The sequence below is a fragment of the Hibiscus syriacus genome, unplaced genomic scaffold (assembly GCF_006381635.1).
Source record: "Hibiscus syriacus cultivar Baekdansim isolate YM2019G1 unplaced genomic scaffold, ASM638163v2 tig00005459_pilon, whole genome shotgun sequence".
NCBI lineage: Eukaryota > Viridiplantae > Streptophyta > Magnoliopsida > Malvales > Malvaceae > Hibiscus > Hibiscus syriacus.
In genome coordinates, this window is record NW_024062058.1 from 1,516,485 (window position 1) to 1,531,632 (window position 15,148).

At 35.3% G+C, this 15,148-nt stretch overlaps 2 protein-coding genes and 2 pseudogenes across 2 annotated transcripts; all 4 read right to left on the minus strand.

Annotated features, from left to right (window-relative positions):
- Positions 1 to 2,402: 2,402 nt before the first annotated feature.
- On the minus strand, positions 2,403 to 3,038 carry LOC120199459 (pathogenesis-related protein 1A-like). Its single transcript, XM_039200527.1, has one exon. It carries the CDS (start codon positions 3,036 to 3,038, stop codon positions 2,403 to 2,405), a length of 636 nt encoding a protein of 211 aa, XP_039056458.1.
- Positions 3,039 to 3,539: 501 nt separating this feature from the next.
- Positions 3,540 to 4,978, minus strand: LOC120199610 (annotated as a pseudogene).
- A 1,172-nt stretch (positions 4,979 to 6,150) lies between these two features.
- LOC120199609 lies at positions 6,151 to 8,835 on the minus strand (annotated as a pseudogene).
- A 2,106-nt stretch (positions 8,836 to 10,941) lies between these two features.
- Positions 10,942 to 13,266, minus strand: LOC120199611 (transcription factor MTB1-like). The gene is made up of 2 exons (XM_039200648.1): positions 13,040 to 13,266; positions 10,942 to 12,941 (listed from the first exon to the last, which is right to left on the minus strand). Exon 2 carries the CDS (start codon positions 12,922 to 12,924, stop codon positions 11,365 to 11,367), a length of 1,560 nt encoding a protein of 519 aa, XP_039056579.1. The 5' UTR covers positions 12,925 to 12,941; positions 13,040 to 13,266; the 3' UTR covers positions 10,942 to 11,364.
- Positions 13,267 to 15,148: the final 1,882 nt, after the last annotated feature.

Consider the following 15,148-nt stretch of genomic DNA (forward strand, 5'->3'; position numbering starts at 1 on the left):
TATCGATTTATCCCTAAAAATATTTTTCTCGACGTTTTACCTCCTCAACTATCAATGGTTACTCCGTTTGCCCCATTCCGTCAATTCCGTTAAAAAAATCTCACTGACCAATGTAAACAAGCCACATCACCCCTTAATATTTATTTTTTTGTCTGAATAAATAAAAACATATTAAATAAAATAAAACATATGATATACCAAAAATACCCTTTCTCCTTCCCCCTCCCTACCCCCCAGTCAAAAAACCAACACCTCCATTTTGCTTTCTCATTTTTTTTTCATCTCTCCAAAACCAAATCCTCCCTTTCCCTGATATCTCTATGTATCAATCCCATGCCATGTATGTATTCAAGTGCATCTACAAGCTCTGCAGCATAATGATATAAGAAGATCCGAGACAGATGATGCTGAGCTGTCAGATTGCATATTGATGACGCTGAGATACCATGAGTTGACATATCAGCACAAAGGCGGGAATTGATTGTGACATGTTCCTCATTGGTGTCGTTTTGAGTATGTTTCAGTCTTTTGACCATAAATTCTGCCGTTTTACCCTCCGAATCACTAGATTTAGTTATTTTTTACTATTTATGGTAATATTTCGATTGTTAATTAGGAAGTCAATTTAAATCCGATTTAGGCCGAAATTTTTGATAGATTGCTTATTTTATTTCGAATTTCAATTTAGAGTGATTTTCGGGATTTTATTATTTTTGGTAAAATTCGAATAAAGATGATTTTTGGCTATAACAGTCCGACTTGTGGACTGCTTTTTGGCATTGTTTGATTTTTTAATATTTTATTAAACCTAGAGATTTTTTTCTCTAATTTTTGGACGAATTTTCTCTTGTGAATCATCTGTCGGAACTAGCCTACAGGATAATCACTATTATGTCTGGCGTAACATAAAAACGAGCTTCATCCTCCGATAAACAGTAGATAGCCGCTATAATAAGTGTTCCAATCCACCGATATGCTGTATGAGGAGTGGTCTTATCCAGATAATACTGATAGAACCTCCGAGCATCATACCCCCATTGAGGCAATGGTGATGAGACTGATGTGGCGTCACCCACAATTCGCTCCATTCAATATTAGCTTCAAATCATAGATCATAAGAGCAGAATCCAATCAATTAAACACAAAGGTCTATCGAATTCCCAAATACATGTAAATACCCATAATCTACATACTTCTTTAAGAGCTCAATTAATTGGAGCACTACTAGCAAAAAATCATCAGAACTCACCGCGTATGATCATGTGCAGCAAAATGCAAATAAAAATAGCAGGTTATTATCAATCATTGAATGCAATGCAAAGGAAACCCTAAAATTATGTAGTTTACCAATCATTTTCCATAAAAAACCCATGCACAGAATCTTAAAACGAAGAACAAGGAAAAACAAATAATCAATCAACCCAAAACCTTCCCTCAGCTTTCTCACCGACCAAACAAGAACCAAATGTTTGTAAAAGAAAAAAGAACCAAGCTTTGAAAAACACAGATCCCGAATTACCAGAACCCTAGATTTACAATCCTATTTTCTCCTATTTTCCAAAGATAAAAAAATCAATCGAAGAAACAAATAAAAAGCCGGATTGAATGAAGTAAAGGTAACGGGAGAGGGAGAGGGAGAGGGAGAGGGGGAGAGAGAGAGAGAGAGATATGAAAAAATTGGGGGAAATGGAAACCGGAGAAAGCAAAATGGAGGTGTTGTTTGTTTTGGGGGGTGGGAGGGGGAAGGGGAAGGGTATTTTTGATATATCATATTTTTTTATTTAATATTTTTTTATTTATTCAGATAAAAAATAAATGTTAAAGGGTGACGTGGTTTGTTTTCATTGGTCAATGAGATTATTTTTTTAAGGAATTAACGAAATGAGACAAATAAAATTACGATATATAATTAAGGAATAAAATATTTAAAAAATACTTTAAGATACATCTCCATATAAATTGTATAGTTGATGGGCAACAAGGCATTTAAGCCTTTCTCCCATTGGCTTTATAAATGGGACTTCGCCACTTCGGAGAAAACTGAACTGTCACAACAAATGAGTCAAAAAGTACCCATAAATGAACATTTCAAGTTATTAAACAAACAATAAAAGGAGTAGAAAATGTAAAAAGAAAGCATAATTGTTGTTGAAAATGTTGGAAACCATGCTCCACAGATGGCAGCCATTAACATTAAGCAGAGAAAATATACAGAGAAAAGGTTTCTACTTTTATTTTATTTAAACAACCCTAAAATCCCAAGGGACGGGTTTTAGTACAATGAGAAATAGGTTTAGTTTCGCTAAGAGAATATTTCAGTCTAACAAAAATGATCCTAACAATTAGTCACCATAACAAAACAACCCTAACTACCTTTCTCTATGATAATGGGGCTGCCTGCCTCACTGTTCATGCGAGGCAAAAGGGTTTTCATCTTGGTAATTCCCAGGGGGATCGTAGGAGCACATAATGAAGACGCCACCCACTTCACAATTCACTCGTGCACATCCTACTTTCACCGTATCCCTCCACACAATCTGTGTATAATGGCCGCACATTTTCCCTGGCTGGCAAACATTGCTCTCCTTGTCGTAATACTTCTCCTCGTTCACCCATGATTTCACGGCTTTAGGAATGCTCCAGTGGTCTTTGGCCGCCAAGAAGATGTTCTCTCCATAGGGTCCGTTGGAGTGGACAATACGGCAATCATTGATGCGCTTATCCGCCCATTTGCGAGCGTACATGGCCAGGCTTTCATCCCATTTGTAGAGTGGTTCGGACTCGTGTGCTCGAGCTTCGTTATGCGCCTTGAGGATTTGTTTTATCTCCGACCGAGGAAGGTGGTACTTTGGCTGATGGCGAGGTGGTTTATTTGGTTTCCGGGGCAGTGGGTTTTGATCAGCGTCTGGTCCTCGAGGGAGAGGGAGCGGTCGAGAGATGGGATGTCTCACTGAATTCCTGTGCTGAAAAGATGGTGCAGTTAAAACAATGGGAGGAAGGTGAACGAAAATGATGATCAAAAGTGCGATGATCCCCATTGTTGTCTTGGCCAGGCTTGTTTTTGTTTCTTTTCATCCTCGAGGAAGATGAAAGGAAAGAAAAGGGTTGCTTATTCTACGACTTTCTAGGATTACCATCAATTTTCCCCTCTCTCCTCCCCAAAGAACTCACCTCTTCTAGTTAATTACTTAATTAAGCCCTTAATCACTTGGCTAATCTTAAAAAAAAGATATCTTTTTTATTGTTTATGCAACTAACCATTTCATGTATATGTATTTCCATGTGTCTTCAAAGTTTTGACGTTGGATATTATATGGTGATTTCATTAGCTTTCTTTATTTGATAAAAAAGGAGAGATTTTTGCACGGGGAATTGATGGAACGACATTTTTGGACTGCATTTCTTGAATTTTTTTGTTGGGGCTATAGGAAAGGGCTAAAGCCTCAATATACAATTTACAGGCTACTATTAATATTGCACAAGAATATCCAGCAAATTGCATAACGGATTTTGCAACTGAGTTCCAAAATGGAGTGTTTTTAACTACAAAGGTTGGGTCTGCAGGCACCCCCTTGGGGTTCTGTTGTTCTTTCCATATTCGCCCCGTTACTCCTAGCTTCAGCTCTTTTCTATCCCTGTCGGAGAAGAAAAGTGCCATGTTACGCTGTATGATAAGGCCGTCGTGGCCATCCCTAACCTTTGGGTGGCTCTCTCTTATGCTTCTTGGGTTGCCTTCCCAGATGAGTTTCCTGCCATTTCCCCCAACTTCTAGGCTGTAACTGTAGTTGCGGGCTTCGATCTCATCGCCCATGAAACAAAGGAATGCCATATAAACAGGGACCGTCCCGAGCTGGAGGATTCGAAATGAAGACAAAATTACTGGCCAAAACAGTGGAATACCTGAACATACATGACAAAAGATGCAAACCATTTCATATACTTTGCAACTTCAGGGCTGGAAATTTTGAATAACTGGCCGCGAACATGCATCGACAGCGTGTTCTTCATTATCTACATCAAAGAAGATTAGGAAGGGTTACATAGTCAAATAAATATTTCCATTACATTTCTTAAAGAAATTAAATCGCCGAACTGGTTCAGTGAGGCAAAGAGACCAAGCACAAGAATGAAGATTTACATTTGGCAAGACCATGTTGTATAACAATGGAATAGGTTACCAGCAAGAAGCATATCTCATTTTCATCATCTATAAATTAAATAGTTCAATTCTTAATCAGAAGGAAGAAGTTTTAAGACGAATGTAACTCACAGTAAGCATCCAGATAGCGTTTTCTACTTCCCGATGATTGGACTTGACATAACGATGGTTAAATGTACACCCAGAATGCATGTCCACCTTGTGGTCATCCCTTGGGCAACAAGAAATGGAATATCACCAACAACGGAACATTTTGATCCAGCATATGAGCAATTGTATGGCCTGAAGTTACATAATGCTTCGTGTTTGAGTTTACTGTAGTACGGAAAGATCTTCGGGCATCTGAGCGATGTATATTTGCAAGGCAGTTTAACTAACCATAAGAGATTAAACTTAAAGAAATCACCCAAAGCCAGGGAGTGACCATAAAAATTTAGAAAAGAGAAAGAAATCCAAACTATTCAAACCCAGAAAAGGAAGTGATTTTTCTCCAAGAAAAGAGAAACCCACAAAAGAAAACTGACCTGATGGATAGGAGGGTACATAGAATTGGTACAGAAGTGACATTCAAGGAGTTCATGAACACCGGTGGTACTTGGATGAACCGCTGATGACACAGCACTGTTGTTGTTGTTGCTGCTGTTCCCATTGTTGCCACGGAGCTTAGAAAATGAAGGCCACTGGTAATGATGATGGATCTCATCATCATCAATCACATCTGAAGATGTCATACAATCTATGCTATCTGATTCCATACGAAAGGAGATAAAAATCAATCAAATTTGATCGGCTATTCCACAATGGGTATAACTCCTTTTAAAAAAACTACCATTTGGAGTCTCTTTTTCTTATCTTCATTGGTGCGTCTAAGTTTCCAGAGAGACAAATGATCGACATGAAAGGGTTTCAGGTTAAAGAGAAAGCGTTACTGGAAAAAGGCCAAAATTATAAGGATTGATAAGGTGATGAGGAGGAAATATTAGTCGAAGCAATGGTTAATAAATTCGCCATCACTGTTGCTGGTTATAACTTGTTAACGCTTGCTAATTATTGTCTCTGTGTGTGCGTGCGTGCGTGGAGAGAGAGAGAGAGAGAGAGTATTTGTTGGGAAAGGAGTAGGGACCCGGGGGGTTCTGAATCTCAAGGCTGAAGGTGATACCGGTTTTTTTCCATTTGAATGATGAACTACTGCTCCTAGTAGTATTTACGTAGTATTAAAGAATTCGAAGTTTTCAAAATTTTCGGTACTTACACAGCCACTGTTTAATGCAATGAATATCCAATCAGTTTGTGCTTTATATATTCATACGAACACCATTGAAATTGTTCGACTAGTACTTGCCTAAGGATTTATCAGCATGAACCTTCAGGAAATGCCTGCATACTTGATAGGAAACCATCTACCATTGATTGGGAAAGGCTTATTTATAAGATGCATCCTCACCCTGGGTCATCTCTTGTCGTTGCATCTGTTGTCCGGGTGTTTAGAAGTCTCTGAGCTAACCTATCTTTTGTCGTAACTTTCTTCCGCAGCATGGATTAATTTAACTAAACTACCAGATTCAAATTCTAATAACTTATATTAAACTTGAAGTTAGTACTTCTATATTTATTGATTTGATAAGGAATGTCACCTGCTCACCCTACTATATTAACTAATACAATTGGCCGCCATCCAATCTGGACTGTTAGGAACATTATAGCAATTTGTGTCCTAGAAAGAACATGTACCTTTCCAAATGATGTAAACGGCTTTATGGACACTATATGCTATGGCTTAGGCCGGATGAATCATGAAAAATATACAACTCCATAGCCTTAATTTGTTTTTGACAGAAAAATTACATGTCAGTTCCATTTCCATACAAGCAATAATCAACCTGCATGAAGTTGTCATTGGAGTTTTTGTCAAGCAGTCTCAGCTCAATTTCCAGTCAATATGCCAGATGGAGTTAGGAATGAGAGAAAATCTCCTTTATTGTGTAAAAGACTGATCTAACATTCTGGCTCTTTATTTATTTACAAGAATATGTAAAAAGGAATCCTCAAAAACTGAACAAAACACATGAATGTCACAAAACTGACAATACATGGTCCTGCTTAAATGCTTCATCATACCGATTCGCAATGGTACAATTAGATTCCTCAAGCTCGAAGAGGAATTTGATCAAAATAGCTTCATTAATGCAATGAATATTTAATCAGTTTGTGCTTTATATATTTATACGAACACCATTGAAATTGTTTGACTAGTACTTGCCTAAGGATTTATCAGCATGACCATGACCCTTCAGGAAATGCCTGCATACTTGATAGGAAACCATCTACCATTGATTGGGAAAGGCTTCTTTATAAGTTGCATCCTCACCCTGGGTCATCTGTCTTATAGTTGAATCTGTTGTCCGGGTGCTTAGAAGTCTCTGAGCTAACCTATCTTTTGTCGTAACTTTCTTCCGCAGCGTGGATGCCAGAGTTTGTTTGTTTCTTCTCCTCACTGACCTCTCTCCAATAGTTTCCCCCATGTCTTCTCCAAAAGCTGCTGATATTGATGTTGAAGCCATTGCAGCATCACGAAGAACTTCATTGTGTTCCCGAACTTTAGCATGCTTTTCCAGCTGTAATGACCGTTTTGCAAGTTTTCTCTTCCTTGCTTCCTCTTTATCTCGCTCCCTAACATTATTCACAGCTTGTTTTGCCAACTGCTCTGCTAAACATGAGCCTAAATCAGGATCTGTATTATCTGTTGAAGAATTCTGATTGATTGAATTTCCTGCATCATCTCGAGGTATAATGGGCCCATGAAATGGACAAATCTTCAAATCTCTTCTCTGACAAAGTCCGCCTTTATTCAAAGGTGCACAGCATGGTTGGAATTCTCCTAACTTTTCCTGGTAAATAGTCGCCTGAAGATTCAATTCAGCAATTTTCTCAGCTGATCTACTCTTCCCCAGTGATTGTCAAGCTCCAAGCCTTTTTGATTTGCTAATATATCCCTATTAGAGACTGATCCCCAATTATCCAAGAAACAACCCCACTTGAGAACTGGAGCTTCAGCCAAAAGGTCACTCCTGACAGAATTTTCAGGTCCCAGAGTCTCTTTGCCCTTAGAAAAGTTACTGCTGTCTTTATCTTTGGCTTTCACCTTGCTAGAAGCTGGCAGTTTAGCAAGAGTTTCGCTTTGTTTATTGGATTTCTTGCAATTCCTATACTCAAGAGATCTACTTTTCTCATCTGCATTAGAACTTTCTACCTCCTTACGCTTCTCAGTTTCAGTAGTAATTCCATTCTTGGTAGATCCAAAGTCACCTTCCTCCCAGAAATCTTCCCCCTCTTTGTTATTTTTTGCAGTTTTGGGTAAAGCACAACCAGATTCTTCACATTCCTTCTTCACAGACATAAGAGTGCTCCGTATATCAATCAACTCCTTCAGCATGGAATCTCGTGACCTGTTGTCAGCCACTTCAACCCTTATAAGCAGAGAAATCCTTTCTTGTACTGAAACCAGATGCTTAGTCACTAAAAGCTTATACAGCTCTCTTAATGCATCGAAAACCACTTTGTTATCATTGTTCTCATGTACTTTTTTTCCTTCCTTCAACAAGTCAAGGCAGATCTGCCTCAATTCAGCAGAACGGAACTCTACAAAATCTTCCTCATCCAATAGGATGGGAGGCACACATTCCTCTTTAGTACGAACAATATCTAAACATTGTCTAATCTCATCAACCGTAGTCTGTATTTCTTCCTTAACAGAACTAAAATTCATCTTCAGTGTTTCAAACATGTTCTGTAAAATCTCCCGAGTCCTTCTCTCCCTTTCCCTTCTCTCTCGTTCTATTCTGGCTGCAGTCTCCTGAAGATTAGGAAATTGAAACCTGAGAGTATTCTTAAGATAATCAAAACCTAATCTAAGCTGCCTGTAATGAATCCCAAAAGATGCATTCCACTTCTCCAAGAACTCAATTGACTTAGAACGCAAAGTGGAAGCAATTGCTGAGGCCTGAGGGAGCTGGGAGTGGCATATTTCTTCTAAACCTAACACTCAAGGCCAACAACTGATCTAACTTCTCAACCACAAGGGTTCCGAAAATCTTAGATCGCATGAAAAGCTCATCGATTATAAGAAGCGTGAGATAACGAACCTGCAATCACAACTCTCATAAGCTCAAATTCCCTCAACACCAGTCTCTTTGGATTTTTCTTTTCATAATTCAGAAAACTAAATGAATTATCATTAAAAGGATAAGATCCGGAATTTCAATTCAAAAATGAAAACCAGAAACTCTTGAAATCCGACTGCAAAACGTGCATAAAGTAAAGTAAATTTGGATTAAACCAAGGGGGGAAACCCGCAAATGTAGCTGGAATCAAAATATGTTCTTTTTAGAAACTCATTGAACAAGGATGGATAGACGACCTGGGAATGATCGCGCTTCATGAGGTCCATGAGGGTATGGGCGGCCAGTCGGAGTTCCGAATCGGATGAACGGACCACCGATTTGATTGCTTTGAGAAGGCGTGGATCAACCTCGGAAGCGGTCGAGTTTGTAGCTTTTTCTACCAAAGTCTCGACTTTTCCTCGCTCCTCCATCTCCATCGCCATTCCCCAATCGTATCAATTCTCTAATTTTTCTCTTTTAATTTTCTTCTTCAAAATCCCTAATTTATATCCTCTGTTAATGTTCAACAGTCAACTGGATAGAGGCGGTGTCTGGGCATAAAACTTTATATACGAGGCATTTCATAAAGCAGACCTTCAACATGGCCCTTTCGGAGGTTTCGTCCATTAGAGTCTTAACCCCAAATGCGTAAATGTCAATTTAAACAAAATTATGTTAAATTTTTTACCAAATAAATTTTGAAGAGTTTAAGATTATACTTATTTTGAGTTTGACTTTGACTTTGAGTTAGTTTTGGATTTGGATATTTTATATGTTAGTGGAGGGTCAGAATTTAGGTATTCTTAATGTAGTAATTATGATTGATGTGGTTATTGAGCGAGTCGATCGCGAGTTGGACAGTGTTCGATTCGTGCTCGTTAAGAATAGTTGTTAGTCAACTCGTTGTTCATTAAGTTTGTTACTCATTAAGCTCGTTGCTCATTTCTAGTCTCGTTGTTCGTTAAGCTAACCGAAATTTTTACTTTTATTTTCTTAACTACAAATAAAATCTATTAATATTATATAAAACTTAATATAAACATAAATTAATGAATTTAACCAAAACATTTATCAAAAGAGTGTAAAAAGTAATTTTAAAATATATACTCCAAAGCAACAATCCACAAATATATTAAAATAATAAATAAGGGTTGATTTTCGAGTGTGAAATAATTTTTTAAGATAACCACTAAAAAAATTATAAAAAAAATTAAAGAGCATTGAGTCGAGTTTGATTTTGCTCGACTTAATTCGTTAAGGTTCAAGTCGAGTTAACCCAAATCGAGTTTTGACCGAGTTGAATTCGAGCTGCTCAACTCATTAATCACCCCTAATTACGCTTAATTATTGTATCCATCAAAATTGATTCATGTAGTAAATTAATGTATTTTATTTATTTTAATGGTAAACTACATTAAATATTACTTAACTTTTAACATTACATTGTTTATATATATTACGATTTTGGATAATAATTGAATTTGGGTGTCGGAATTACTATTCGTCTTAAATTTGAAATATACTTAAATAGACACACTCAGTTTCAGACATTTATCATGAGACTTCATATTACTTATATAAATAGTGGGTTTAAAAAATCTGACCTCGTATTATAAATAAATAAAAAAATATTTGTATCTTGATCATCTAAAATTTTAGCAAATTTAAATATTTCACATAATATTTAATTTATGAAAATACATAAATAATTTATAATAAAAAAGACTTGGATAAATTTACAAAAATACATAAACTAATCAGCTTTCATTCTTAAGATTTCGTGTTGTGCAATTCGATTGGTCCAGTATTTGTTAGTTCAGGTGAAAATTTGAAGACACAAGCTTAAACCATTTAAGTTGCAATGGAGGAAGGAAAAAATAATATACTTTAAATGGTAAGTTGTGTATTAGGTGAAAAAAAATACTAATCTCAATAGTTAAAAGCATGGTAAGTAAAATTTAACTCAATTCGAAAAATCAATTCTTTTAATTCAACACGACTTAACTTTGAATTATAATTTCATAAATTCAACATAAATTTTTTAATGTCAAATCAAATTATAAAATATAATTTGAATAACTCAAATACTCAATTTTTTAATACTTAATAGATTGATTTTTAAGTTTGAGTCCGATTTATCATCTCTTTATAATATAAATGGCGAATGCACTAAACGGGCCAAATACATCCCCATTATTTTAAAAAATTGTTAAATTTAACTTAATGTGTTAAAAAAAAAAGAAAAAAAAATTACAATTCTTGCATACCCATTATTTTTAAAGAAAAAAAATTAAAATTTTAGACCCCTATTTTTAAATTTTTAAATCTATCACTATATAATATATGTATATGAAAAAACATAAAGAAATATATATATAATTATAAAAAAATCATTTCAATTAGAATAAAATAATATCACAATATTATAAATATTTATAATTAAATTTAAACAAAAATTTAAAAATTCAGCTCCAGAGAATCAAATTTTAAAGTCAAATTCGAGTTGTAAAATAAAAATTGTCACCTCAAATAACTCAAAATATTAAGAGTACCACAATCGTGAGAGCTGTGAGGCACAGAAGAGTTAAGAGAGAGAAAAAAACTGGTAACTGCCACCCAATGCTTACAAAACCCAAAACATCTTCACCGTCGAATTTCATGCATTGTTCTCTAGCTTATCATAGATTCTGTTTCCTTGGCGGTGGAAATTGGACTAATAAATTTCATTTTTCTCCTCAAAATGGCATAGCAAGGTATCCAAAAATAAATATACCCATATTTAAAAGACTAGGGGTAAATAAAGAAGAAAAAAAGAGGGAATCTGTTTCTAAAGCAACCAACAAGGCATAAGTTGGTTAAACTCGACATTTAAAGTAATCCTGCAAATATACCTCAATACGGCAGAATATATAATATCAACAATCACACGCAATTGGCTGCTGCACTACCTTGTTGTATGTCGAATCCTTTGAAGAAGCTTCCAATCAGGTTCCCTCGTTATAACTTTTTAAACCCTACGGACTGTTTTAAACGCAACCGTGCGTGCTATCCATGCGATGAAAATGGCTTCAAGGAATTCGGTTCACCTGAAAATGCCGCTATCAACTGTTCCCTTGTCAGAGGTTCCGGTCCGTGAGACTTGACCACAAATGTATGGAACACAGTATCATCTGCTGCAATGAGTTTCGAGTCGACTATATCAATCTGTGCCTCTTTGAATGCTTGGATTACTCTTGATGCAGGATGTGAATCTAAAGGACAGTTTACTCTTACAACAACTGCATCGTCAACAGCTTGAACATTGATATCAGGAGCTTGGCTATGATTCTCTGCGTTTCTATTAGGATCCAACCCTGGTGAAACTCTTGAAGTACTACCAAACTTTTCCCTCTCTCTTTCCATGACCTGAAGTTTTGCTTGAAGCTCATTGATGTAAGCAATTGCATCTCCCAACAATGAAGCTTTGTCCATCTTTGATATGTTAGGCACAATGGCTCGCAAGGCATAGAACCGTTGGTTCAGCTTCTCACGCCGCTGCCTCTCTGCTTCAACATGATTAAGAGCTTCTTCTCTTCCATTAGCAGGCTTCCTACCTCTTTTCCTGGGCTTCCTCTCATCAGCTGCACTCGGCTTCTCTTCCTTGCACGGTGCTTCGACATCTGAGTGTTCGGATTCAGCGCCCAATGGCTGAGTACTCACGTAAGACCTTGAAGTAGCCCCGGAGAAATCAATCTGCATTTGAACTGTCTTTTGTGACTGATGATGGTTAAACCGAAACTCATCCCGAGCCTCATTGGCAAACTCTTGAAACTCTATTGGGCTACCTTGTTTCACACCATGAACATGTGACCAATTATGACCATTTTGATTACTTGAAAACGAAAGCCCACCTCCATTAACATGTGCTCCCCATGTCGGTCTAACAGCAAGTTTCTCCCGATGACTTGATCGGCCATTCGAAGTGTTGTTCAGATCCTGCCCAAAAATCTTGGGAATGCCTTGAAATCTCTCCACGATTGTCGAGTTCAAAACAATGGTGTTTTCATCGTTTTTCTCATGCACCATTGGCATCGCTACTCCCACTTGCAATCCCTCCACAATAGTTGAATTCAAAAGCAATGCCGACTTAGATGAGAATGAACTTACTATCGATTGCAACAACTCTAAGCTTTCAGGTACCAGTCTCACGGACCCCAATTCAACAACACCAACATCAGTAGGGACCAAAACAATGGTCTGAACTCCGGCAGACCTTGTCATAAAGGACCGAACACAATAATCAGAACCCGACTTCAAAGCATCCATAATCCAAACATGTTTCCCAGATGCAAAACATTTCCCCGGACCACCTTGTCCAGGTGGAAAAGAAAAATACATGGATGCTAAAAAGAACATCTCAGTACCAGTAACCTTATCCAAACCAAGTGCGAAATTATCCTCATCTGATCCACCAAAAACATCATGCAATTTCTGCAAAACAGTTTTCCTCATCTTCTGCTGAGTCTCCTCTTCGGGCCGCAGATTAAGAATCCGAGTAGCTTCAGATTCTTCTCCTTGTTTAGGCTCTCTGCAATGAACAATATAAAGCAGCCATTTCTTTTTCATTTCCAGATCTCAAGGGCCTGTAAAAATAATCAAGAGAACCCCAAAAAAATTCAATCAAAGCGTAAATAAAAAAGAGAGAGGCTGTAATTGAGGATATATGAATAGTAATACACACCGGTTTAGAGGGGAAAGCAAGTATGCGTTCAACGGAAGAGTGTTGAAAAGTCGCTGGGCAGTGTTCTTTGAGGATAAAAAAGAAAACTTCCCTAGAAAACAAAAGGATCAGTTAAGAGTCGAGGTGCAAGCAGAAGCAAAAAGGGGTTCCATTAAATTTCCCTCTTTGTAGCAAATCATGAAACAGAAAATTAAGTGATGAGTGGGGAGGGAAAGGGGAAGAAGGGTGGATTTGTTGTATAATGTTCATTTTTGTAACTGCAAAAAGCGGACCATGGTTAAGCATTCGAACTCGGTTAAAACTCACCGTGGTTCAATTTGTTTGGACCTTTTTATTTTATTTTAACTTAAAGATAATTTCATTTCTGTTTTGTAAATTCAGTTTGCATCAATATTATCTTTAAATTTATTTATTATTTTAACTGAAATTAATAATTATAATGATGGCTTGATAGAGAAATTAATTAAATTTGATAATAAATTTAATTTTTTACTAATTCAGATATATAATTAATTTCTATTAAAAATTTGAAAGCTTATTTAATATTTGAATAGAAATATTATAATTTTAAAAATATTAAAATAATTAAAGTATTTATAAAAAATAAGTAAAAGTTAAATTTTAAAAAATGTAAAATAATAAACTATACATATGAAAAAAATAAATTTTTAAAATATTTTTATGTTATGGATATCTGTTTATATGAATGTCTGCTTAAAATTATGCTTAAGAGTCACTTTATTCTCCTGTAATAGACAAAATTTATCATTTTCGTCCTTATGAAATTTTCGCATCAACTTAACTCTTAAAATTGTTTAATTGTATCATTATATACACTAAACCCTAACTTAAAATCAAAAATCCTAAACCCTAGACGTTAACCCGAGCCCCTAGCACCTAAAACTCAACTTGAAAACTTAAATAATAATGAATATTTTAAACATTGATATAATTTAATAACTTTAAAAGTTAAAGTAATATAAAAATATTGTAGGGACTGGAATGATAAATTAAATTATTATGATAAAAAAATACTCTTAAACCTTAAAATTATGATGTATTGAATATGACTTTTATGCTGAAAGTTTAGAAAAGGATAAATCCCAAGTGAGGAGACCAACAACTTTAAGGTTTGAAGATCAAATTGGTAAATAGAGCCATAATAGAGCACCCCCGTGGTTTAAATTGAGTAGAATCCAAGGCAAAACCAACGGAAGTTATACCAAACCCTCCAAGGAAAAAAGTTATTATTTGGGTTAATAATAAAAAATAATATTTCTTCCACTCTATTAAATATTTCTATTATTGACCTTTAAAATTAGTTTTTAATTAACTATAATTATTTTAAATAATTAAATTTTATATAATATATATTTAAAACCCACTTGATTTAAGTTTTTTAAAACATTTTTTTATTAATAAAAAATTAAATAATTTTGATTAGAAAAAATCAACAATAAATAGATTTTATTATTAATATGAAATAAATATAAAATAATATATGTTCAACGATAACTTTTAATTATTTGACAACAGACATTGACATCCCTATATTTCTAGTGCTCGACGATCCTTAAAGAATATCAATAATTTATTTATCATTAAGATCGCTTGATTCATATAATAATAAATAGATTTAATGAGAAAATATAACATATTTTTATTATATAGACTCACAAAGCTGCATATCTCATTCAAATTATGAAACCTTGCATAATCGTGATTGATTAAATAAATGCAGGCAGGTGATTTGTTTGTGATTCAATAAAATGTTTTATAATATGGTAGGTCTATCTATATATGTGACAAATATATCTATAAATCGACGGTTAGTCATGAATCAAAGGAAGGCGAACGGCGGTAGTCTTCCCTGTTTTATGTTTTAAATTAGCTTATGTAATAGATATTTCATATTTTTAATTAATAATTTTTTTTCATCTTTTATTAATTTTCTTTTAAAATTCTAAAAAATTATCATCTAACATAATATTATACTTACGTCCTGTTTAAGGTCCAAAGTGTATGTTCATTGGGAGACGTTACAGACAAGACAAACTCCCCCAACATTTATCAGACTCAATTACTTTCTTCATGAAAATTGCAGGCGCC